This window comes from Saccostrea cucullata, unplaced genomic scaffold (genome assembly GCF_032062105.1).
Source record: "Saccostrea cucullata isolate Sc308-1 unplaced genomic scaffold, CSIRO_AGI_Scuc_v1 ctg7434, whole genome shotgun sequence".
NCBI classification, from domain to species: domain Eukaryota; kingdom Metazoa; phylum Mollusca; class Bivalvia; order Ostreida; family Ostreidae; genus Saccostrea; species Saccostrea cuccullata.
In genome coordinates, this window is record NW_026933113.1 from 27,276 (window position 1) to 54,927 (window position 27,652).

General features: G+C 33.7%; 2 protein-coding genes across 2 annotated transcripts; both read left to right on the forward strand.

Moving 5' to 3' along the window:
• The first annotated feature begins 642 nt into the window (after nucleotides 1-642).
• On the forward strand, nucleotides 643-1,493 carry LOC134237283 (uncharacterized). The gene has a single exon (XM_062719376.1). It carries the CDS (start codon nucleotides 650-652, stop codon nucleotides 1,469-1,471), a length of 822 nt encoding a protein of 273 aa, XP_062575360.1. The 5' UTR covers nucleotides 643-649; the 3' UTR covers nucleotides 1,472-1,493.
• A 13,510-nt stretch (nucleotides 1,494-15,003) lies between these two features.
• On the forward strand, nucleotides 15,004-20,121 carry LOC134237284 (uncharacterized). Its single transcript, XM_062719377.1, has 2 exons — nucleotides 15,004-15,079; nucleotides 19,209-20,121. Exon 2 carries the CDS (start codon nucleotides 19,218-19,220, stop codon nucleotides 20,058-20,060), a length of 843 nt encoding a protein of 280 aa, XP_062575361.1. The 5' UTR covers nucleotides 15,004-15,079; nucleotides 19,209-19,217; the 3' UTR covers nucleotides 20,061-20,121.
• Nucleotides 20,122-27,652: the final 7,531 nt, after the last annotated feature.

The following is a 27,652-nucleotide window of genomic DNA, read 5'->3' on the forward strand; positions in this document are numbered from 1 at the left end:
GAAACAGCAGGTTTATAAATTTTTAAAATAGAAACATCCAGTCCGTAACATTTTTTATAATTGATCATGTGATCCAGTTTCAGCCAATCAGATAATTGGAACAATAGAGAAAAATAATAATACTGATCATAATTTTGAATGAAATGTCTTCTGTACCTGTTTAACCCTATTACGTTGTAAAAATATAAAGAATAAAGGGAGATAAATGAGCACTATTAGTGACTATTTTGTAATCATTTAAACTTTCTTTTTAAATATAGAGACGTTTAACAAGATACAATCAACCAAGCATTCTCTTGTCATATCTAATAATCTAACACTAGAGACTTTGTTTTACAAGTACACTTTTCTTGCGTTAGCTTCAAATTCTATCACTAACATAAACAAATTATGTATATGTCGTGTACTTGCATTAAAGAATAATGTCAGTCAATAACTGAACTGTCCAATATTCAATACTGCAAAAAATTGTATGATGAAGTTGATTACAAATGTACATGCAAATGGCAAGCTTTGAGAACATAAGGTGTCATGAATACGCTACGTGAACCACAGTTTTTGGCCTTAAAAATATGTTTATGCAGATTAACACCTGATGTATATGTTTTCTTTTCTTACTTTGAAGGTTGCTATCACGCTCTCAAAAAGGATGATGCAAGCCCAGGTTTTGTCTGCTGTTGTGAATCGAATGAAAATAGTGAAAACAATAAATTACGGGCAGAAGTATATTACTGATCTGAAATACATTAATGAAGGAAACGTGTGTGTTTCCGTTGTAAACATAGAGGGCAATGATTCTTCTTGTAGGCAAGGATATAGTCCTATTGGATTTTTCTCTACTTTTGGATCCTGTTTGTGTTTTATGGGAAATTTTGATTATGAGGATGTCATTTTCTGGGATACAAGTAGCAGATCACTGAGAACTTTATCTTCTTGGACTTTGCCTTATGAACCATCTAGCGGATACACACCAAACGGAATAGCAATGTGCAAATCGGGAGCCATTTTGGTTTGTCTCTGGAACCATCAAGTACATGAACGTTCTTTAGGTAAAGTAGTCAAGCTTTCTTTCAACGGAACTGCACAATTCGAAATTGAGTCAGAAAAAAATCGACCTCTTTTTATTTGTCCGACCTACATAACAGAAAATGGAAATGGTGACATCTGTGTTTCTGATGTGAATGCTGTGGTAGTTACAGACGCCGGTGGCTTCCTGAGATTCCGGTACACAGGAGCACAAGGTGACACTCAGTTTGATCCATACGGCATCTGTTGTGATTCCAAGAATAACATCATTGTAGCGGACATGGTAAAAAATAGAATTTACATGATTGATCAAAATGGTGAGCTGCTTTACTATATTCATTACAGTGACATGAACAAGCCACGTGCTCTCTGTATAGACGAGGATGACAATCTGTATGTTGGGGAATGGTTGTTTGAGGAAATCAAAGTCCTCTCACTTCAATGACTTTAAAGTATTTTATCCATCGAACACTTCTTTTTAACATTTTTTTCATAATATGTTCTACGGTGCGACCGTTGGGGCGAGCGCAGTTATTTACTATAACAAAAACCTTTAAACAGCTTTAACTCATTTCCCAGGCATCGGGATCGAGATTTCAAACTTTTCGGAAGTTTCCGACAAATTCGGAAATACCCGAGCCGTTTAAGTGACGAAAGTATGACGTCAGATAAAAAGTCCAGTTGACTTAGAACACAAACGATCGATAGTTTTGTGGCATTGAGATTGCATTAAATCGTTGTTTGTAATTTTTTTCAAGTAAGTTCTTGCTATCTTATAGCCACCATGTTGCTATGTACCGCAAAGGATTATTGGGAGTTTGGAATTTTTTCACGTGGACTCATAAAAATTTCTTGGAACAATGTGCAGATTTCAACCTGAATTTCCTCTGTTCGTACACGTTAGTCTTTTGAGCTCGCTACGCGAGCGGCGCTTCTCGCCGCCTCGCTGCGCTCGCTATTATGTGATCGTATTGAATTGTTTAGATTGATTAATATAAAATAGTATTTGCATCATATATATGTATTTTTTTAAAAATCATCTTCATTAGTATGTATTTTACTGTATATAAATGTTAAGGAAAAAGTCTTTTAAGCATGTCAAAGAAGCGCCTTCATGTGATATTTTTTTTGTTTGATCGACATGTTCTGTTTTCTTCTAAACAATATGTTGCTACATACGCAGCACTGTTAAGGCAAGAAAAGGGGGCGGGGCCTAATTTATACGGGAAAAGTTAACTGTGACGTCACACCAAAAATATGACTTTTATGCATTCCTCATATTACCCGAAAATGAAAAAATTTGCAACTTTAAACTGTATTAGCATAATAAACAACAATAAAACTGATCAATGCATTAACAAAAGTCGCTAGTTAAATCCCATACAGCTGGTTTTAAACAAATCACTGATCTGAATGAACTTGTCAATCATGACGTCATTTTGGTAAAAATGACGTATTTCATGTGCTGTGAGAGGCAGATTTGGGAATTTTTTAACAATGAAAAATGCGTTTTATTATAAAACAGAATATTATTTACAGGTTTTTAATAGGCTAATAATACCAATGTATATCATTTGTTTAGTGCGATTATTCATTTACTATCGAGAGAATGTATTTAGATAATTCTGTCGTGTTTTTATGTTCAGGTTAGGTATATTTTACATCGAGGTGCCTCATAAAGGTAGGACAAAACACCCGTGGATTCTATTTTAACACATTTCTTAAATAGTACTGGAGGAAAAAAGAATGATATTACTATATTAACAACAATGAAAGATCCTTGAAAGAAAAATAGTAAGTTTTGGCATATTTGTATTATATTTTGTGAAAAAATCAGAGAATCCTATATATTGGTCACTTGGGAGCTTACATTTTGGAATGAGTTTACGCTATTTAAGTGCAATAAACAAGCATGTAACAGTCTGTTATAAAATGCAGTGCAACTTTTGTTCCATAAATAATAGAGGGGTGATATTTGGACACATATATAAGGAGTCACTGTTCTTTATGTACTACAAAGGTCAAGGTCATATCAAGAGGTCAAAGGTCAAATATTGTGATGTTATCTACTGAATCTTTTAGTTTTTTCCATTGAATTTTTTTTTAATCGCCAAAATATCTGAATCCACCGGTTCAATTTTCTTTATTTTTACACATTTTATTCTAAAACCCATTTGAATTATTCTGTTGATTTTTTGTAAAAATTGAATTATACATTTTCTGTTAAGAAAATTTAAACTGTCGGATATTTACATGTGAATTTTCAGTTTCTGACACAATGTATGTTCTATTTTACTTAATATTTTACCCAAATTTTCCAGTATCAATGTGACTCACTAATTTAAAGTAACAGAAAGGTTATCTGAATTAAAAATATTACACAAATTTGCAATAGATCAATAGAAAATTCTAAAATAAGGCTCATTCTCAAGTCGAATGTCCCACTTCACAATCTTCTTACAGGGGTCTGATAAGCAATATTTCAGACTATTGGGCAAAAAATGTGTGTTTGAATTTCTTTCATATTATATAAAAAGAGAGATTTTGTATCCAAGAACAAAATATCAAAATTTCAGAAAAATTGAATTTGAGGAAAAATTTGACCTATCTATTTGGTCCTACCTTAAATCGCTCTTTCGCAAGGGCATACACTAAATAAATCTTGACCATTTTTTGAATATAAATAGAGGATATGTTCCTTAACTTGAAAAGTGCTGCTGCTTTCTTTAAATCGAGAGCATGACTTTATAAGTACACAAACCATTTGGTAAAAGTCAAACATATTTCGACATTGGCTTATTTACTTGAAATTTTAACTATTAAAAGGCTGATTCTATTCAAAGCAGCAGCACTTTCCAGAAAGTACAAAATATGCAGAAACAATTAATAGCTTGAATTTTTAATTTCAACTAGGGTATGCCCTTGCGATATTGATATTTGTTTCTGACCTACATTCCGTGTACCTACTATGCATTCACCACGTGACTGTCCATCGATGGGACTAAACTCCATACAATACAGAGTAGGTTGTACTATGCTATTTCCATAAGTATTTAAGTTCAGTGATAATAAAACAGCTGAATAAAAATAAATTCAGTTTTAAAAACAATGCCCCTTTTTGCACTTCTGTTTTCCGTTGATTTCTCGTAGTAAGCCTTAACAGTGCTGCGTAATGACTCACCCATTTCTACCAAAAAAGAGAAAGTGGCTTGTTGTAAGGACGGATGGGTGTGAAAGTCCGCATGTATAGATTACCTCTATTGTCAGGAATTTTCACTTGCTTTATTTCAATACAAGTGGAACAGGTATTCCATAGATACAATGGCTAATCAAAGAAACAATGTACATCATCCTAAGTAGCATGTGTTCAATTGAAGCATATGTTCTAATAACTTAAACAGACATGAAAGCATGTTTACATGTAGAAAATTGATGCAATACGTGAATTTTGAAATAAACTCTCTCTCTTTGAAGTGCATAATATCTAATCTTAGCATAACTCTTCAGTTTCAGAGCACTGGATGTCCGTAAATTAAATACATCGCGACGAATATTGTTTTATGTTATCTAAAATAAGATGGTCGTGTCATTATGTATTGATTGACATTTGACGAGAAGACCTAAACGTTTCATTTAAACGGAAAATTTCACCAATGTGATTAATTTTGACGATTGAAGAGTTACTTTGAGTGCACTTTGTATAAATATTTCGTCATCTTTAATATGATATCTAGTTTTGTTTAAACAACTTTGAATGAAATGACGGACCCATGAAACCAAATTTATTTTGTCAATGTTATGAACGTACAAAAAAATCTGATTTTATTTTAGACCATGTAAAATTGTGTTTCACTTTTTTTTTCTTTTTATATTTAAAGAAATTTTTATACTATAATTTCTCCTTATGACTACAACATTTACGTACGACCAATACTATTTACATGATTCTTAGACTTGTACACTGTAGGGCTTACAAGCGGATCTACCCTATGTACGGCACTAAAGCATTTACATCCCTTTCTATGGAACGCCGGGACTGTCTTATATGAAGATTAAATATTATATGCAGTGCTTCCTTTATTATATGCGGTACTACTTTTATTATATGAAGTAGTTTTTACATTATATAGTGTACAACCTCTATTACATGTAGTACTTCTTTCATTTTATGATGTAGATATGTCATTATATTATGTACATCTATCATTATATGATGTGCTTTTAACATTATATGGGGTAGTTCCAACATTATATGCGGTAGTTCTAACATTATATGGAGTAAACACAACAATATATTATGTACTTCTCACATTATATACAGTACATTCATCATTATATGTAGTATATCTGTTATTATGATAATGCTGATCATTAAATATTATGTCCGGTCCAGTTAACACTCCGTGCGGTAGATTTTGCATTTCGTTATGATGTAGACACAGTATTATATGCGGTGCTTTCTTCTTTATGATGATGATCTTTCGGAAGCTACCCCTCGGAACTCTCTGTTCAAGGTTCTTCTTTCTATAAACTGTTGAATTCAGTACAATAAAAATACATGCGCGTATTATTTATGTCTCTGATTTAAGCGGTGAATAATAAATGGTACATGAACTAATTAAATTGTTTTTAAAAGATAAGAAGTAGGGTAATAGAGTAAAATAAAATGCCATCTATTTTATGGTATGAACTAAAGAGAGAGAGAGAGAGAGAGAAAAGGGGGTGGAAAAAAATGAGATATTATTATCTTACTCGTGGACAATATGGCATTCAAAAAGATTCATTTCATATGTAGGACAATCTATTTCAAAATGGGTAATGAAAAAAAAAATAACTGATGTCTTCGAGTACACAGGTCTTTTACAGCGCGTTATAGAAAATATTACATTATTTATTTACTTATCTTTAGGGGTGGGGTACGAAAGCCGGATAGGCTCATTTCTGAGAAGATAAAAAAAATTAACTCGTATCCGGCTTTCGTAGTGGGGTGTGCTAATTTCTCATAATGTAAAATTACCCTTTATCTCTCAATTTAATAGGCACAAGGGTTTCTACCACATATCTTTTTAAAAGTAAATTCTTGAAGTACAATCCACGACGACTCAATACAGTGACGTAGACGTTGAAACTGGGGGAAGGGGGGGGGGGTTCGGCCGGAGAAAAAAAATAACTCAAGTTACCTGAAGAAAGTGGACAAGTCAAAAAACATTGAGAATTTTCAATAGTAAAAGTTATGTTTAAGAATGGGGGGGGGGGGGGGGGGGGGGGGGGGGGTGTTACTTCGCGCGTGTATAATGTCTGCTCTGAAAATCGCATGTTTTTTCCTGATACATATCATTTATTTAGTACAGTTAAAGACAGTGAATATCATACATTTTTATACGCCATAGTTTAACAGTTAATACAATGGAATGGTAAAAATATTTTAATGATAAGTGCATCTCTCTCTCTTTCTCTCATTGTAATTTAACTACTGAAGTATTGGCATGATTTCGAAATTCCTTTAATTAATGTAGGGATAAATCTAGTTAATAAGTCAACGAAATCTTAACAAGCTTGAAATTCAACCATACTTAATTTTTACCATTTCCAAAAATTTTTGTTCTTTTTTAGCCGGATTGAAAATAAGTGTCCACAAATAAAGATAGAGGTTGGCAGATTATGTTTCCCAAGAGATGAAAGATATTGTATCAACTGTTGTTGAAGATGAACATAATTTTTTATTTGTTTGTGCCCTCTTTATAAACAACTAATCATGCGCAAATCTAGAGGGGGTGGGGTCAAAACACCCCCCTGTACTTTGCAAATACTAAATCAAGAAAAAGTTAATCTTGGACCACCCTTGGAAATCGCAGACCCCGCCCCCTGGTAACCGCGAATTTGCATTAAATTGGTATGAAAATCCAGAGGGTTGATAAACTAGAAATCATTGACCCCCCCCCAATTTAATAGGTATTTGAAATTTAGGCAATTGTACGTTTTTTTTCGGGGGGGGGGGGGGGTGGATTTTATTTTCTTGGACTGGGGTGACCCCCCCCCCCCTTCCCCCTAAAAAAAATCTGGATCCGAGCCTGAACTAAAAAGTGAATTTTGTACACTTTTCAAAGATACATGTATAACTTATGAAATTCTTAATTCAGCAGATGTTAAATATACAAGAAATTAAGAAAACCATGTGACTATATATTAATTATTATTTTTGTTTACTTGCGCCACATGTGGTGTTTGTCAAACTAAATAAATAAAAAATATATAACCCAAAACCATGAAGAATGTCCATATCTAAGAACGCAAAAAGTAAAACTTTCTAAATATAAGAAAGGGGGTTCCAAAGGGTAGCTTCCGAAAGATCATCATCATAAAGAAGAAAGCACCGCATATAATACTGTGTCTACATCATAACGAAATGCAAAATCTACCGCACGGAGTGCTAACTGGACCGGACATAATATTAATGATCAGCATCATCATAATAACAGATATACTACATATAATGATGAATGTACTGTATATAATGTGAGAAGTACATAATATATTGTTGTGTTTACTGCATATAATGTTAGAACTACCGCATATAATGTTGGAACTACCGCATATTATGTTGGAACTACCGCATATAATGTTAAAAGCACTTCATATAATGATAGATGTACATAATATAATGACATATCTACATCATATAATGAGAGAAGTACTGTATATAATGGAGGTTGTACACAATATAAAGTAAAAACTACTTCATATAATAAAAATAGTACCGCATATAATAAAGGAAGCACTGCATATAATACTTAATCCTCATATAAGACAGTCCCGGCGTTCCATACCTTTCCCTAGCCAACTTGTTTCATGTTCTTAGAACCCATGTTAACATTTGGGTATTTGGTGAACCAATAACGTAAGTAACATGTTCTAGCATACAATGACAATGACAAGTGTTTTAGCAACCTAACCGCCCATGCTTACCACTTTGCTATCATCTTAAACACAACCTCATTTATCACTTGTCAAATAATTTTTATTGTTTTAAGAAGTTAGGATCAAATTTCCTTTCTTATATACACTGTACTCAGTGTAGCAAAGCTCGAAGAGCCTGTTTTATCAGGCAAGTATTATGAAATTTTTATTGACAAAAAGGCAAACATTATTTTAGTTAAAGAAGATATAAAAAGAGGAGGTAGACTGGGTCTTAACTATTTTTAATAGGAATAAGTCATTTTTTAAAAAGAAATTTTTCTTTTCATTATAAATATAAAACAATGAAATAATTCTTTTGCAACGAAAAAAAACCCCTCATTTTTAAGGTTAAAGGACATTTCTCTGAAAAATTGTTTTCCTTTTAAAGTATTATTGAAAAATTGTTAAATATGCGTTAATCAAATTTTGACTTTTCTCACCTACCATAACTGACGCGCAATATAATTCATCACAGGTGAACATTTCAGGTGTAGCGCGTTTGCTGAGACGATTGGGTCCTAGCAGGTAATGTTGCATTTAACTTGTTTTATGAGCAATTTTACTTCTCCCAAACGCTTGAAAATATGCCAAAATATAGTGTCCAATCTCTTAACATACACTTTATATATCCACTAGGTCTATGCTATGTACATTTTTAGTACATACATTTTTATTTGTTTCCTGTTTATCATTTACATTGATTATTTTAAGGAACACCTAAGGAGCTATCAATATTTAAATTTTTTTTTTAAGTGATCATTTAATTTTCTTAACCTTTGTACTATCAAGGACACAATTTTTTTCCAAGCTTTCATACGAAACGTTAATAGTGTGATATCGTTTAAAAGTCCAATTAAAAAAAAGTGAAGAGGCTAAGTGCGAGATAATGAATATTTCTAACGCATGGCTTCAAATGAAAATCAAACACCTTCTGTGACGGCCTTAAGTCACAAAGGAAAGTTTTCAATATGAAATTCCACATGCCTGCTATTAAATTAAATGGGTTGTCACAATTGCTTCAATCTATTATATTTAACTATTTGAAATGTGTAATAGTTTTAATCAGCCAGTGTATGAGTGCATGATATGACCAGATGGACTTTGCGTTGAGTTACTTTATTATTGTTTATTTTAAATGATTATCTTTAATTCTACATGTAATGCAAATAGGTCCCGTTATATATTACTCAGAGTTTTCAATTATCAATCTTGTCTATGAATTCATCTTTCTGGTAATATCCGGGGAGTTGGAATCAGAACGCACTTGTCCCTGATACCCTCCGACTTAACAATAAATAAAAGTCTTGAAATTATAAGGTGGCTTTATCTACATTTACTCACTGCTTTATGGCCCTGAGGAGTAAAGATAAAATTTTAAAGCCCTTCACCGGTAAATGCTGATGTCTTTATATGAGTGGAAAAATTCTCGAGGTGGACGTAAACCATCATACAATCAATAGAAAAATTAAAGTTATAACGTTTAACATGTAGTTTGGTTGTTAGTTTACCATTAATGTCTTTTTCCAAATAAAATATCCAAATATGTGGAAGATGTGTCAGATTCTGTGGTATCTTTTATCTTACACTCACAAGGATATATCGTATCGACATAGGAATTGAAATAACCATTGTTAATTGACAAAACGTTGACGATATTTCTAATTGTAGGGTTAAAAATCTAAGCAAGTGTTTTCTTCTTTTCACGCATAAGATTTTGAGAATATTCATTGCGTCGTTGGTGTTGATAACGTGTTTTAGCCTTTTCCCGTCGAACAAACACATGTATTTCAATTCTGCTTCTGTAACAATGAATTTAAAAATAATTTTAATTAAAAACTATCTTAAGAAAAATGCAAAATCAATTTTTTTTCATTTTTATATAAATTAATAATGCCAATTTCCTAAAATTCATGTTATATATTTTATTTTTAACTTATGAGAAAAATATTCGATTTTTACCCAAAGAAATACAGTGGACCCTCATTTATCCGGACGCTTTGGTTCTCAGTCAATTTGTCCGGATATGTGAAGCATCCGGATATCTGAATCACCAGTTAAACAAGACAAAATAACATTTAAAAATTTCGTTCCGATGAAAAATCGTACGGATACTGAAGCATCCGGATATCTGGCGTCCGGAAAAAATGAATATTGTCTTAGCCATTATGTAATCATATGGAAGGCGGGGTGGGTGGGTGGGGGTGGGGGTTGAGCTAAGTGCTCAAAGTATCTCTAGCTTTAAAATATACTACATGTACATGTATCAAATGGAATTCATTCATCATCATATATATTATAGACACTGTATCGTCGTGTGTTGGCCTGTTACATGTAGTCTTAAAGTCTATTTTACATACATGTACAATGTATATACCCACTATAATATATCTATGGTCACTTACCTTTTTGGAAAAACTAACTGTCTAGACGGTGTTATGGAGTAAGTCAATCAACAGGTTAACTCAGGGTCTGCTTTGTTTATTTACATTCTTCGGAAACTTTTTTTTCTCAGGGGTATAGATAGATAATCACAGGTAATGGAATTTAAATCTCTCCGTCATGCTTCATGAAACATTCTTTATTCCCTTTCTGTAGAAAAACATTGGCGGATCTTGATATTTAATGGTGACGTGTACTACATGTATTTCTGCCACCTACAATACATGCAGGATAAATGACCTTAACATGCTAGAAAATTATGTCAGTATGCAAGGCAAGAAAATCATGCGTTCATGCATAATACTTTTGTTGACCTGCAGGTGTAATCATATAATCTTTTTAGATACTATTACTTTCATATTATACTGGTAAATTTTTATTTTGCTTAGTAAGATTCAACAAAGCTATCTTGACACGCGACTTTTTTATGTTACATATACAATGCAAGATGTTTAGGTCAACATGCGACAATATATAGGGTGCGCTTGATTTGTCTACACCTTTCAACTGGTGTACACTTTTCCATAATCAAGTGCAAAAGTGTACACTTTTAGGTGTACACCATCTACACCCTGTGCATGGCATCTGTAGGTAATTGCACTGAAAATTCAATATGGCTGACAAATGTCGAGACCTTAAAACTGCAGGATAATTTTTTTATTTGAGTTTACTGTCAAGTTTTATTCTCGAATAAACGCGTTACTTTAGCTTTATATTGCCCATTGGGCTCATTTTCATTGGTAAAAAATCTTTGTGAAAAATGAAAAGTAAAGAGCTATGCTGATCCTGGACCATCACAAGCTACATTTTTTTAAAAGTTTTCTAACTGTTGCATCTATATTACCGTTTTTCAAAAGTTAAACTTCATGATTATAAATTTCGGAGAAATCAACGTTTTACCCTAGGTGTTTTTTTATACACTCTGTAGAGATTTTGAAATAAAATTGTTTTAAGATCAAGATCTCAGAAAATTGACAAAATAAGGAAAATTTGTCAATATAGTGTCCCACAACATGGGTGAAATTTTCATTTGTCTCTGTTAGATTCACTGTCACTGTAATATACGACATCGTTATTTGATGTCGCACCAAGTGGTCATTCCATTGTTTACGAAAACATTTACAATAAATTCAAAGAGTAAAAACTCTTTGCTGTTTATATACCCTTATAGCTTTGATTTATGGCGCTAGCTATTGTTCACGAACTCTTCAATAATCCCTCGGATGTATGAATATTGGAGAAAAATTAGGAAAAATAGACCCCTCCTCTTCCCTAATAAATTTGTAATTAACAATATCCATTTATATTTAATATTTGAAAAGCATCATATGGTACCTTAAGCTCATGAAATAATACATTGTTCACTCACTTTTAATCTTTGTTTCTACAGGGTACAATTTTAAAGTAATTTTAAAAAAAAAAAAAAATCTGTTGACTAATCTATCCTATTCTTGCATCATTTTTCCAGTACATCTTCTGAGGAAATGATATTTTACAAATAAATTCATGAAAGTTCCCCTCAGTGTTCATGTTCTTATCTTAGTCAGAGAAGAGCAAGGTTCCTGAGAAACATTACTGTCTGCATATATATTTATATTTCCAATGTCTTTGTCCGAGATAAAATTATATATAGTTGGCTATGGAACGCCATCACTGCCTTATAGCATAAAACTATGCATTCATTATGTCAATCTATCATGACGTGATGTGAACATATCTTTACGTTATGTCAATTTTTTATGGGGTGTTGTAAAAATATCTTTACATCACGTCAATGCTGCATTACATGAAGTGAACACATTCTTCCATTATGTCAACACTTTATAACTTGAAGCCCAAAGTTCATTATGTGAAGTGAAAATATATTTACATTGTGTTAAAACTTTATTACGTGAAATGAATGTATCTTTATATTATTTCATTTCTTTAATATGCGAGGTCAAAATTGCATTACGTCAAGTTAATTTCGTTTTACATGTGTTCTATGATTAAATTTATCATTACGTTAAGTCAAAGTTCATTCCCTTTTGTGAGTGTATATTTCTATAATAACAAAGCATTATTACGTGATGTAAATGTATCTTTATTTTACGCCGAGGTCATCACAATGTTAGGTGAAAACATCTTACCTTTATATCAGTGCTTTATAACGTGATGTAAAAAGGTTTATAATATAATGTGAACATATATTATGGAGACAGTCCCGGCGTTCCATATTATATCAACACTTTATTACATTATGTCAAAACTCCATTCCGTGATGTGTATATATAATTATGTTATGTCAAATCTTTCTTATATGATTTAAGAATATCTTTATATTGTGTTAACTCTTTATTATGTTGATTCAAATGTTCATTACGTGCTGTAAAATACATTTACATTATGTCAAAGTTGATAACCGTGTTTTCACGACAGGGAAGGGGGGGGGGGTGTTCTGATTAATTAGGGCGAATTAGAGACACGTTATATAAGGGAGGAGGGGGTCTGGCTTCCTCTTTTTTTGACATAACTTTATCGTAGAAAATGTTCATTGAAGGGGTTTGAAATTCCGCCCCACTTTTTGCTGAAGTATAAGGGAATTTTTTTTTAGGACTGATCGAAGTTGGACCCCCCCTCCTTTCACCCAAATAGGATTTTTGAGTTTGGACGTTATTTTTTTCCTGGCTGACAAACCTCCCCCAACTTTCAAAAACGATGCAACGTCACTGGAACTAGCCATTTTTAAACCATTCCAGGTCCAGAATTCTGTTACTAAATTCTACCAGTCCCTCACTGGTCCTTGAAAAGAGTAGCTATAGAGGGACGGTATGGTGTCTAAGATGGGGACCAGGGGGAACCAGCATGGAAGCTCATGCTTTAGTGGGTTTTTTTTTTTATAAAACGTTTTAATTTATACTTTATGTGAAACTAATGCAATGTCCTACAAAGTAAAACCAATTGATTAATTTCATGCATATTTTGGTCACTAAAGATGAGAGGGAGGGATCCCCCCTCTCCCCACCCACACATCGGTGCACTATGAAATGCGGTGCGTTTACACTTTAAAAAAAAAGGGGGAGGGTTATGGACTGATAAAAAGCTTAGGACAGTGTTTTGTAGTTAGATCAGAAGTTTCGGACTTTTCAAAATAAAATGAAAAAAATTGCTGCATTATAGATATATACACATACTATTTGATTTGCGATAATTATGAGAGTAAACGGCCATTGAATTTCGACGTTAAAAGAAACAATCGTCAATAAAGATTCCACGGGAACATGATCCTATTTATAAATTTTAACCTGATATTTAATTAAGGCATTACTGAGTCCTGTGTATAATTTAATATTTGATATAATTAATTAAAATTATTTGCATGATTAACATATGTCCATGTAATATTGAAAACACAAAACGAACTTTTAGGCATAACCTAAACCTTATGTCACACAATAAAGAGTTGAATATTCTAACCATTTTAGACACAATGTAAAGATACAATGGCATAACATAATAATGATTTGTCAAAAAGTAAGGGAAAATTGACATCAGGTAATAGATTCCCGTCGTCCTGTAGCATATTGATGACACAATGTAGTAAAGAGTTGGCCACAAGTGAAAATTTGTTCAGATCATGTAATGAAATTCTGACATCGTGTTATAGCGACTTGATATTGCATTAAAGATAAATTCACATCATGTAATGAACTACTTAGACTAAATAGTAGAATGTGCACATAATGTAATAAAGAGTTGAAAATATATAAAAACATCTTTACACCACGTAAAATTGTTTTGACTTAATGTCATAAAGACCTGATATAATGCAATGGAAGATTGGCGCAATCTAATTAAAGTGCGAGTTAATGCCATAAAGACTAAACATAATGTAATGGAAAGTTGACATAACGCAATAGTAGTGTGTGTAAATGTCATAAAGAGTTGACATAATGTAATGAAAGATTGACACAATGCAATAGCAGTGTGGACTAATGTCATAAAGAGTTGACATAATATAATGGAAGGTTGACATAATGCAATAGTATCGTGGGTTAATGTCATAAAAAGTTGACATAATGTAATGAAATGTTGACATAATGCAAAAGTATTGTGGGTTTATATCATAAAGAGTTGACATAATGTAATGAAAGGTTGACACAATACAATAATAGGTTGAGTAAATATCATAAAGAGTTGACATAATGTAATGGAAGGTTGACAAAATGCAATAGCAGTGTGAGTAAATATCATAAAAAGTTGACATAATGTAATGAAATGTTGACATAATGCAATAGTATTGTGGGTTTATATCATAAAGAGTTGACATAATGTAATGGAAGGTTGACACAATGCAAAAGCAGTGTGAGTAAATGTCATAAAGTGTTGACATAATGTAATGGAAGGATGACGCAATGCAATTGTTGTGTTCTGCTATAAGGCAGTGGCGGCGTTCCATAGTTGGCCTAATATAAAAATATTGCATGTAGTTGAGTGTAACATTGAGGCGCCATTTCGATCGAGGTGTCATTTCTTTGGCAACAGCAGTTACTCCCTCCCATTATGACAACTCTCGGTCGCCATAATTCATGTGATTGAGAAATAGCATCTTATCGAAGATTGATATTTAAAGCAGGTGTTTTCTGAGGAGATTTGGTCGATTTAAGCGCCATTGCAGGTAAGGCAACGATATCCTATTATGAATTTCCGAAAATACAACTGTGCTGACGTTGAATGAGTGCATTTTCCCGGTGTCTGTATTGCCTGCTGCTCCATACTCCCCGTCGAGGCCTCATCTACAGAGAGACCAAACGAACTCTGGCAGAAGTTTGCCTGCTGCTCAAAATAAACACGGACAAAAAGTTCACACGTTTGTCGAAAGATAACAAGAAATAATGTAATGGTGCGGGATCAGGGCCACAATCCTTTAGAAATATTTCCGTTATTTTCTTTTTTATTCTAACTACCTTTTCCGAAGACAAAAAATAATTTAGATTTTATTTTTTTGTTTTATTTCAACTTAAAAATTTTTGAATTGAAGTTTATTTTTATTTGAATCATTACGCACTTATACACGGCTTATTACGCGGATCTAGAGGGACCATAGGCGTAGTCACAGGGGGGGGGGGGCAGCGGGGGCACTAGCCCCCCACTTTCAGATCTGGGGGGGGGGGCAAGAGTATGTCTGTGCCCCCCACTTTTTAATGAAGAACAGCTATTTTGAAATAATATGAAACCTCATTTTATGGCATTTTTTCTATGTTCAAGAACTGAGTAAGCATTTATGTTGATAGTTGTATAATGCGGGTCAAAAAATTGGAAATAAAAGTAACTTGCCTTTGAAAAAAATTTTTTTATTTAACCCCCCCCCCCCCCCCCCCCACGATATAGGATTTTCGAGTTTGGGGAACTTTCACTTTAGGTTTTTTTTTTTTTTTTTTTTTTTGCTTGTCAAAGAATTTCTGGACTTGAGCCCCCTCACTTTTAAGTTTGTGACTACGCCTCTGAGAGGGACATTATTTTTTTTAGGTCTTAACAGAAAAATCGGCGACTTTCAATGTCGGAGAATAGTCACTATCTACATACATGTTCAATAAAATGCAAACTATCCGTTGAGTAGGAACTTTGTTAAAAATCCTTCAGCAGAAAGTTTTCCTACTCAAATATATATGTATTTACACAATTTATATTACATTTATGAAATTTCTCTCAATAAATTTTAACTACCGGGTATGATTTTAAAAAAGATTAAAAATAATTGAGATAAGCTTTCGGAGGAACCCCCCCCCCCACCCCCCGCACCATATTAAATATTAAGGAAGAGAGATTCAGGGTCAAATCGCTGATCTAAGCAACAATAGCCAACTGACTATTGATATTTTTGGCCAAAGTTGTCTTACAAGATAAAATAAAGAAACTGGTTAAGACGTTACTATTGTAGACTTGTGAATTTGTGAATTGCCTACGTGTTTAATTCAGAGCGCGGCAGTATAGATTTCGGGAAAAAGTACATAACATTAAAAATTTAAAGTATAAAAGCAAAGTTTACACAGTTGAATCTTTAAAAACTACATGATAGGATGACATTGTGTCGACTGCAGACGTTAATGCTCCTAGGGATCTGTTCTAGCTAGAGTCATAGAGTAAATTCACTGCGAATCCACTTCTGGGCATAGAGACCTGGCCTCTGACAAACCCGGCCTTTCACAAAGGCTGCAACATAGATATTGAAATAATGTCATCATATATCTAATCGGTTCCCTGTTCAGAACACAGACACCTGACAAATGGATGGTGTAACAACCCCCCCCCCTTCCCCAATTTCTGAAAATTTATTTTAGAAACGTTACAAAACCATATAAAAAATACATGATTTCCTAGTCTTTCATTCTTATATTTCAATATCTGCTATCATTTTACGCTTCTGGTAAGATTTGGAGCTTGACCCTATACGGTATATAAAATGATTATGTATTTCAGAAAAAAAATTGTATTTTTAAAATACAAATTCTCGGATTCTGGGGAAATGGGGGAGGGTACATCACCCATTCGTTAGGCCTGTGGTTCGCAACTGGTCAAACGACTGAACTAAACAATTAAATCTATATGTACATATATCATTTCAATAACATAATAATTAAAAAGAAGAAAAAAACTAAAATCCAATGATAATGTAGACATAGAACAAAGAAAATGAGTTGAATTTTCGTCTTTATGTGGATTTCTTTAGGTTAAATGCATGCACAACCTCAAAATTTTAACATCAAGCAGTTATACCTTGGTCATAACGTTTGCATATCATAAAATGACATCCTAAAGAAAAAGGGGAGCCTTATAGGGGACATGTATTGCTTAAACAATATTCTCAGAATACTCGTTTTCTTTGCTGTCCTAACCTTATCTATTTTTGAGGAGCAATTGACAATTTATTAAGACGTCCTTCTTGTAATAACATGTATGTTTATACATATCATATTGATTCATATGACTCGCGGTACCATTTAAAAATCTCTTCTTCTTAAGATAGAATAGTATTATTTAAATTACCTTTTGAAACAGTGAAATAGCTTAACAGTGCCTTGCACTCTGACATGCAATTTTAAAGATATATTATCCCACTGGTGAAATTAGTTCCATGTCAAATTTAAAAAAAAAGTCCAAATCCTTCTTAATTTTTATGGCGGCGAGCTTTAGCTCGGCGCTCATCTAGCTATGGGGAAAATCTCTGACTGTTCACTGCTTTCTTCATGCGCCAAATAATATAGTACTTGAACCAAGGCCTTCATGTTTCTGGCGTAGGAAAATATAGGCCAATTTTTTGCATTTATTCTATTTAAAAGCACATTCTGAATATGCATGTTAGTCATTTATTTCATTTTGAACTTGTACATGTTTGTCTGGCGTTAGACAATACTAGATTTAGCCAAGGCTTGTGGGTCAAGTCTTTCAGTAGAATTATTGTGATAACTCATCTTGGAAACTTATTTCATATTATTCTATCTTAACCAAGGGGATTAATAGAACCATGCTAAACACCAAAACAAACCAACGCATTAGACCTAATTATTATCTCATTATACATTTACACGTTACATAACATTTGGCCATTCTGTTATGCATCAATATCATTCATCTACATCCAGTAAAGCTTTTCAGGTCAACGTTATCAGATTAACCAGTACTAATAGATGTTTATTTTCACTGCATACAGTCTTTCTGCCTTTAGAATAACACATATTCCTAACTTTGCAGACGTTTGATTTAGTCATAGTTTAAAAATTTCAAGAGAAAAATGATGATAGTTGAACTTGATAAACTTTTTCTGTGTTTATAATCAGAAAGATTTTATCTCATTTATAACAAGTATATATATTACAATGTATTTTAAAAAAGAAATACATGTATCATAATTCTCCAAACTGTTCACCAAATAATGTTTAGATTTTTAAAATGTGTGATGTAACTTTTTCTTTCAAAATTAAATAAGCACTGGTTTTATATAGTATTTGGGAAAAGGCTAATAAGAAGAAATTTCACGGGGAAGGGTGCACAACCAAAAATTTCAGGGGGTAGGGCACTAACTAGGATTTTTTTTTATCAAGCAAATAAGTTAATATAAATATGGAATTGTTTCATGACATTTGGGACACAGGCATAAAGTAGCTATGTTTTCTATAGCATATAATTATATATCGGCAAAAATGGGGGTTCCCTCCTCTTAATGTTTCCTACGGCCATAAAAAAAAAAGAAAATTACAAGTACCGGTAATACAGTTTAAGTCTATGTAGAATAAATTCATCTCCAAGCTTTATTTCATGTAGGTACAACTGGATTTAATTTTTAATATTATTATTAGCAAAATAATTTATTTCTGGACTCAGAATTATGTTGATCACACTGAATTCAACTTTTTATAAGTTCTTCATATAATAATAAATTTTGCTCATGTCAGACAAGCTTTTTAAGAAAGCTAATACTTGTTATGATTTACTTGTAGTACTTGGGCTGAAATAGTCTTGTCCAATGATTCCTTGCAATTCCTTATTGGGGTCATGTAACGGCTGTATCTATTTTTAATGCTTTTATTTCATAAATGCTTCAAACGGGGTATTCTAGATATACAACTAAACTCATAAGAGATTCTGTAGACATATGCATACTTTTAAACATGCTTGAAAATCAAAAAAATTCACAGTATCACTGCCATATCTAAAGCGCGACGCCTTTGTGGCCCTTCAGGCCTTTGATTTTGAAAGCTAGATATACAAACAATTTTTGTTTAATTCAATATATTTATGTTTTATAGATAAAGAAGATGATGCAGGCCCAAGTGGTGTCTGCTGTCGTGTATCAAATAGCTAAAACTATAAATTGTGGACAGAAGTATATATTCGACCTCGGATACGTAACCAATGAAAGTCTGTGTGTTTCTGTTGTAAATACAAAAGACAAATCTACTTCTAGTAATTTCGACAATGGTGCTTTTCGATTTTTTTCTACTTCTTCGACCTATTTATGTTATGTAAGGTCAGACGAATCTGAGTATATCATATTTTCGGAAAACGGATGTTTGATATGTTGGATAACACTTCCTAATTCAAAAAACACTATTGACAGATGGTATTTATCAGAGGATGAACTATGGAAAGGCTACACCCCGAATGGAATTGCAGCCTGCAAATCCGGAGGAATTTTGGTTTGTCTGTGGAATAAACAAGTACTCGAGCGCTCTCAAGGTAAAGTTGTCAAGCTGTCTCTGGATCAATATAAACTTCTGGAAATAGAAATAAACAAAAACCGTCCACTCTTTACATGTCCGACCTACATAGCAGAAAACGGCAATGAAGACATCTGCGTCTCTGATGTGAATGCCGTGGTCGTTACGGACGCCGCAGGTTTACTGAGATTTAGATACAAAGGTCTGTCAGATGATTCTCAGTTTGATCCATACGGTATCTGTTGCGATTCACAGAAGAACATAATTGTTGCAGACGTGATGAAAAACAGAATTCATATGATTGACGAAAATGGTGGATTTCTTCACTACATTCAGTACAAAGATATGAACAAGCCACGAGCCCTCTGTATAGACGAGAATGACAAATTGTATGTTGGAGAATGGTCTTCTGAAGAAATCAAAGTACTTTCACGTCAATGATTTGACCACCAAAAATTGACAAGACTGGTGGGCGGTATCAATATATGACAGTTTCTCGTAGTGTATACTTTTATATGTAGATCTTTTAAGCTTTTATGTGAATTGTTTAATAATTCTTAGTAACTATATGAGAGATTCAAATTGCTAATTTGGTCAAAGGACATGATTTATTTCTTTCCAGCAATGTTTTGTTGTTCATTCTTTTTTTTTTCAAATCATCAGCATATACATGTATCTCTTTTGCCATGTTCTTTTTATATTGCTTTAAATGAAAATTGAACTAAACATACATTTACTATGTTAATTTTTATTATTTTTTTTTCAAGGACACTTGTTACAAACATTTTTTTCTTTGGAGGAAACGTATTTCATCTCATGGGCTTAGAAAAGTGGATATTTTTTTTTAATTTTTCCTCCTTAATCTTTGAAAATGAAATAGACTTAAAAAATATTACTTCAAACTCAATGGAATATCATTTTTTTTTTTCGTCTACCTGAAAAATAACATGGAGGTTGTGATCAATATATTATGCATATGAGCCGGCGATCGGTCAACTGGGTATGCTAATTCCAATTGGGCATGCACTTGATCCCACCTCTGGTTCCCAGGGATCGTGTTTCATGTCCTCTTCACAGATTCATATTGTTTAGAGACTTTTGAGATCGATCATTCTTTTATATTTACATTTGCAAATATCTTTCTTAGATGAACCTATTTAAGAGAAAATACGTTCACTTCTGTGTGAATTTCATTTGGGGGTCAGAGGTCATAGCGCGTTCGGATCACAGAGCGACAACTTCTACAATGTAGGTCATTGTGCGTCACTACAATGTCATAACAATACGTTGGTCCGAGTAATAAATACAATTTTACTCGAAATGTATTCGTCTCAAATGTAAATATAGGTAATAAACAACAATGTTAAAAAGTTCACTGTGAAATGAACTTTTAGTTGGTACGTGATCAAATCTACGGAGAAGCCGGAGATTCGCTTCTATATACATGTATGATCGATATAATGAGCTTACATGTATCAGTAAATATGATGTATCAGTAAGTCAAATACATACATTTTATACATTATTCATACATTTTTTGGTCATTATTTATACACCTATTACTCGATAATGACGAGAAGCACACAGCGCGTTTGACAAGTTGACAGGGGATGCTTACTCCTTTATGACACCAGGTTCACTATCTGATGTCCCTGTTGCATCAAATGTGTATTGATGAAATGGAACCTGATCTTTTACACTGTTTGTTTTTTAAATTCAACAGGCACTCTATTTTTTTTTTCAGATTCCTTAATTTAATCTATAATTTAGCCATAATTTACCTCTGCAAGTTTTGCGTTATTTTTGTTCCCATTAAACATCGTAATGTTTGTTGACTTTGTCATTAAACCCTTGTAATAATGTTGGAACAGAGTGACAAAGAACCTTTGAAAAAAAATCAATCAATTTAAAACATCACATGCAGGAAAGGATGACTGCACTTAACGTCGGTTTTGGGGTGTTTTTCAATCACTGTTGTTACATTTATTTTTGTGCTTATTTTTGCCTTAAGTCATTTGTTATAGAGTTTGATCTATTCCCAAATGAAATACAATGTCATTATGGTTATAAACAGCGTTGCAATAAAATAATTCGTTGTTTTCTTACTCCACCTCTCTGCAAATATCAGGAATTTAGACTTATCTTCCCATGATTGAAGATAAAATTTATAAATATGCATAAGAGGTGGGGCTAATATTGTAATGAGTGGTCTAAAATTAGAATAGTTACTGTATTTATATTTGGTGCTCTCTCTTTCTATCTCTCTCGCCATTTGTATGTCACTATTATTTTTTAAGTTTTCAAACAAAATATATATAACTAACATCGACCGGTAGAAGAAGCCATTGATAATACACACTTAACTAAACAAGCTTCAAAAGCAATGTATGGAGTACTTAGAAAGATAAGGTATCTTAACTTGCCAGTAGATTGTCAAATAGATCTTTTTGACAAAGTTATAAGCCCGATTTTGTTGTACGGGTGTGAAGTTTGGGGCTACGAAAACATAGATATTTTAGAAAAGGTACACTTGAAATTTTTGAAATTTGTTTTGCATGTTAAGTCCAGTACCCCAAATTGTATGGTGTATGGGGAAACTGGGCGATATCCTTTAATAATACGTATAAAGGTACGAATGATTACTTACTGGGCTAAACTTTTGATGTCACATGAGAGTAAGCTGACATACATAATGTATTGCTTTCTTTAGAAACAATTTTCTGACGGATCATTTATGCACCCATGGTTGAAATGTATAAGGGATATCTTGAATTCCTGTGGCCTGTCTTATGTGTGGATAAATCAAAATTTCATTAGTGTTACATGGTTAAAATCTATTGTGAAAGAAACGTTGTTAAATCAATTTTTACAAGACTGGCATATGAACATAGAAAATTCACCTAAATGTTTAAATTACAGGATTTTCAAAAACAATTTTGGACGAGAAATTTACTTAAGTAAACTCCCAAAAGACTCAAAAATTGTGTTAAAAAAATTTAGAACTTGTAACCACAAACTCCCAGTAGAATCAGGTAGATGGACTAATACTGATAGATTATGTAATTTAAGATTATGTAATTTATGTAACAAAAATACTTTGGGGAATGAATTTTACTATATAATGGGGTGTCCATATTTTTTGTCTTTACGGGTAAAACTTATTGATAAGAAGTATTGTCTTCATGTAAATACTTATAAATTTGAGAAAATTATGTCCATCACAAATGTTGATTCACTGTTTAAACTGTCTTTATTAGCTAAAAAGATATTGGCCTGCTTTTAGTAACTATTTAATTGATACTACACTTCCTCACTTGACTTTGTGTCACAGATGTTATATTTTAATTTGTTCTAATAATTGGTGCACATTGCCAATTAAGCACGTTCGCTGCGTTTGTGTGTTGTGTGTCTGGTGTGAATGTTTTGAGAGGTCATGTGACATTGTTATTCTTATATTTACACGTGTTTCCGGTTTGGTGACCTAACGTGACCTTACTGCTGACCGAGACCGACCGTTTTTACCCCATTAATATGCATGTTTTAACTTCTGCACTCAGTATATAAGCTCTGTACCCGCCAAATTCTTTACCCCCACGATTTTTGCCTTTACGGTAGAAGACTGTGTATCATATTCTAAGTATTCCTCATAGAATTTACTTGGAGTTTATTAACTGGATTCCTGGTAAGCTTTCAGTTTACCTTTATTATACTCATTATGTAAACATATTTTATATTTTACCTTTATTAATTAATTCCGACAGCGAACAATCATATAATTTATGTGTTGTTATGTCTGATCTTAAATGTAAAGTTTTGTCTTGTGTGTATTGTGTTGTGAGAGTGTGTTTGATTTATAATTTGTAAGTTTATTGCTATATTAAGGGGGATGTAAGGCCACCTTTAGTGCAGTGAGAACAAAATGTAAACATTTCTTCAAATGGCTAAAATACATTATATTTTGATCAAATTTTAAGTCCTTATGATAAAGATAAAATAAACATGCATAACTGAATGCATGTTATGTATATATAATCTATACTTTTGCAGAAAAATGCTTTTGATATGCTCTTTAGAACTGCGCAGCTACAGAATTCAGCAGAGCCTTAAAAAATCCAAAAAAAATATGCAAAGTGTGCATTAATGTTCTCTCTACAACCATTTGTTGAGAAAATGTCTAAATTTTGCACTTTTAAATGATAATTTCAAGTTCAAAACAAGGTACCGTTGTCTTCAAAAAGACTGCAAAGAACCATGAAAGTAGATCATGGATAGCAGCACGTGGTCTATTTTTAGCACAGAATTTTGTTTTCCAGACCTCTTCTTAATATGGAGGGACATAACAATCTTTAAATGTAGAAGAAAATTACAGATGCAAAATATTTCAAATACATGAACACTTTTAAAAGAGGAAAGGTGTGTAGCTTGAAGTAATTTATTTAGTATTATTATCGAACAGTTGTTGAATAGTGTACGTGTTGATATAAAAAAAAATCTTAAACTCTTTGATTTAAGTAAAGGAAAAATGAGCCCCATGAAAGTTAAAAATTAAGAGTGTAAGTTTGCCACAGATAACTTATATTATCTATCAAAATTTTAATTATCACCAATGAAACACAAAGAAATAAGACACATATAATCGATATGAATGACCTTGTTTTAATACCTACTAGTACCAGGGGTGATAAAAAAATCCGAACTATCTCTATATCTACAAAACCACAATTCAGATTAGAAACATAGCCAAACACAAGTTCTATAAATAGCATCTGCTGAAGTTTTGCTCCTTGTTTGTGATGTCACAATCTGAAAATGACGTCATGCAGGTACTTGTGACGAAAATTCTATTTGCCCATATTGTCAAAAATTAAAATTTTACAAAGTAAAGAAAAAAAATCAACATAATTTAATATTTTATACCATCTTTAAAATGACGTTTGGTGGTCCTCCCAACTCAGGGAAAAATTATTGGGTTCTTATTTATAGGTGAGAAAGAAATTCCTTAAAATTTAAACATAATTGTTGACGGAAGAAAAAGAAAAAATATCGTGTAATGGGATGTAGAAAAATGTGTCGGGCCATTTCCAGGCAGTAGATCGGGAGAGAGGGCAACCAAATATTTTTATAACAGGTGGTCTTACAAGGCTAGTACATATTCCATCACGTACTTAGTAATGCAATTTTTTAAAATCTTTTGCACTATTTTGAAAAACAAACAGGATTTTCGGGGGGGGGGGGGGGGCTCTCTCACATTTTTTGCGATGATAGACATAGCATATGCGATGGACATTTCTTTGCAAACATTTTGCTCGCTTCTAAATTTTAAAGAAACAACTCAATATATTTTATCAGACTTCGTATTTGTCAATGAGTGAGTGCTTACAACGTTGTCAACATAATGAGACATGATGTGTTTTTATGTCCAAACATTACTCCATACGATGTGTTGGTCATTGCAAACAATCTAGCTATTTATGTGAGGTGCCTGAAGGAAATCATATAACTGCTTTTTTTTTCTATCTAACTTCTAAACAAAATATACATGTGTACCAATTTTAGAATGTAAGACATGTAATTAAAATTTGTTTTTCAAGCACCGCATATTGTTTAACATTTTCAAATTAAATGCTAAGCATCCTCCTTGCAGTGCCCCATTTGAAAATAACTTCTATCGCCACAGAAAAAAGACCCGCCGTAAACACATATGTTTAGGACATTTTTATCTTTTTTTCTTGAGTTTTAAAGAAACCAACAAATTATCAAGACTTGTTCCATGAAAAATTAAATATAATCATGGTAATAAAAAGATATATCCACAGCAGATATATGCACATGCCAACCACGTGCTCAGTGGAATAATTTTAACGAGGAAACTCGAACTGTAAACAGAGCAGTTTTTCCCGATTTGCTGGAGTGGGGTTAAAATCGCGTTTTTTATTAATCAGATGATGCGATGCAACAAATAAAAGTAGTAAGTAATATAACCTAATGATTATTACTGAGTAATTTCTTGTCTTGATGTTATTATTGTCGCATTTATTCTAAAATCAATGTTATTCGAACTCTGTGTGACAGAGGAATGGCGGACGAAATAAACACATTGCCTCAGGAAGACACCCATATGAAAAATCAAATTTTCAAGAATTATGGATAATGACAAGAAAAAAGCGAAACAAATGGTTGTAGCCATATTATCAATGAATCAAACTAACACCATTTTCAATGCATTTATCATCTCGTGAAACGGAAAGCGGTTTTCTATATTTTCATTATAGCGAAAGTTATCGCCCTTGTCATTTTAATAACTAATTATATATGTGCTTAAATAAATACTTAATTAGTGTTGAATTTGAATTAAAGTTATCAATAATAATCTTTGTATGTTACACTAGTTGGATTACTAAAGATTGGTTGATTGGAAGCTTGATTCGTGTTTTAATTACTTTGTAAATAAATAATCACGAAGTATTTTACATGTAGATGGTGTTAAGATATATAGGGTTTTTACTGGCGAGGATTGCGAGGGAGGTTCTAGAGGTAAAACTTGACAAACCTGTGTGTGTACATATAAGTGTGCGGACTTCCCTGCTTATATTGTACTGTTTTAAGTAGTAAGTGTGTGGTCATCCATGCTTATTACTTGACAGAGTGTGTGGTCATCCCTGCTCTGTGATTGGCATCTTAAAGTAGCAAGTGTGCGGACATCCCTGCTTGTTGCTGCGCAAGATCAGGTGTGCGGACATCCCTGCCTGCATCTTGTGGTAGAGCATTGGTGTGCGGACATCCCTGCCAGTGTCTCTAGGCTAGAACCGTATTAGTGTCAAGTGTGTGGTCATCCCTGCTTGTCACTGCGCAAGGGCAAGTGTGCGGTCATCCCTGCTTGTCTCTTGTGGAAGTGCGCTGGTGTGTGGACTTCCCTGCCAGTGTCACTTGTTCGCTACCAGTAAAGACCTTATATAACGCAGTACCAAGTGATTAAGACTGCGCATTGTACATATTTGCAGCATCTCAAGGCTATCCGTTTTTATCACGGGTACGAGCCTGCGGGGGTTCACGGGCAGTGACCTCCCTTGCACGTTACATAAAATTTGGTGGCAGCGGTGGGATACCTTGAGATAGCTGAACGATGGAAGACGTGGACAAAGAACTGTCTCTGATAGAAGAGAAGCTTGCGGAGCTGAAGGAAGAAAGTCTAAGGAACAAAAGTTTCAAGTCGTCGACTCCAGTGACCCCGCGTATAAAAGACAAAGTAAGAGACTCAGGTGTTGGCGAATCCCGCATCTCCGGAGAATTGCGGCAGACAGATGAAAAGTCAATTACGCTTGAACATGATGGTGCGCTAACCCAGCACGCACCTATCCTTGAAGAAAAGTCTACAGGACAATCTCTCAGGGACATGTGTAGAGAAGCCGGAGAGGGACCCCGCGATTACACTCATGCCGAGTCTCCTACAAGATTCGATAGAGAAGCGGCGCGAAACGACAAACATTGGCGTAGACTTCATCCTGAAGAACTATACAGGGACGATCAAGACGATTCTCTTCTCCCTGGGATAACAAGAAGGAGATCAAGAGTTAGATTTGCAAGTCCTCATCGCGGAGACGACGCGCTAGCAGAGATTCCAGCGCAAAGACAAATGATAAAGCCAGCAACGTATGATGGCAGTGGACCTTGGTTGGACTATCATGCGCATTTCGAGGCATGTGCGGAAATTAGTGGATGGAAATACCATCAGAAAGGATTGTATTTAGCAGTTTCTCTTCGGGGAAGTGCGCAGGGAGTGTTAGGGAACATGCCAAAGGGGACAAAGCCCGATTATCAAACACTCGTAAAAGCCCTTGAAGACAGATTTGCACCACCGAGTCAAACGGAGCTATACAGGGTGCAGATGCGAGAGCGGCGCCAAAGAGCTGGAGAATCTCTTCCGGAGTTAGGACAGGCTATTCGCAGACTTGCGAACTTAGCCTACCCCACTGCATCAGCTGAGATTCGGGAAACGCTGTCTAAAGACCAATTTGTGGACGCATTGGTCGACT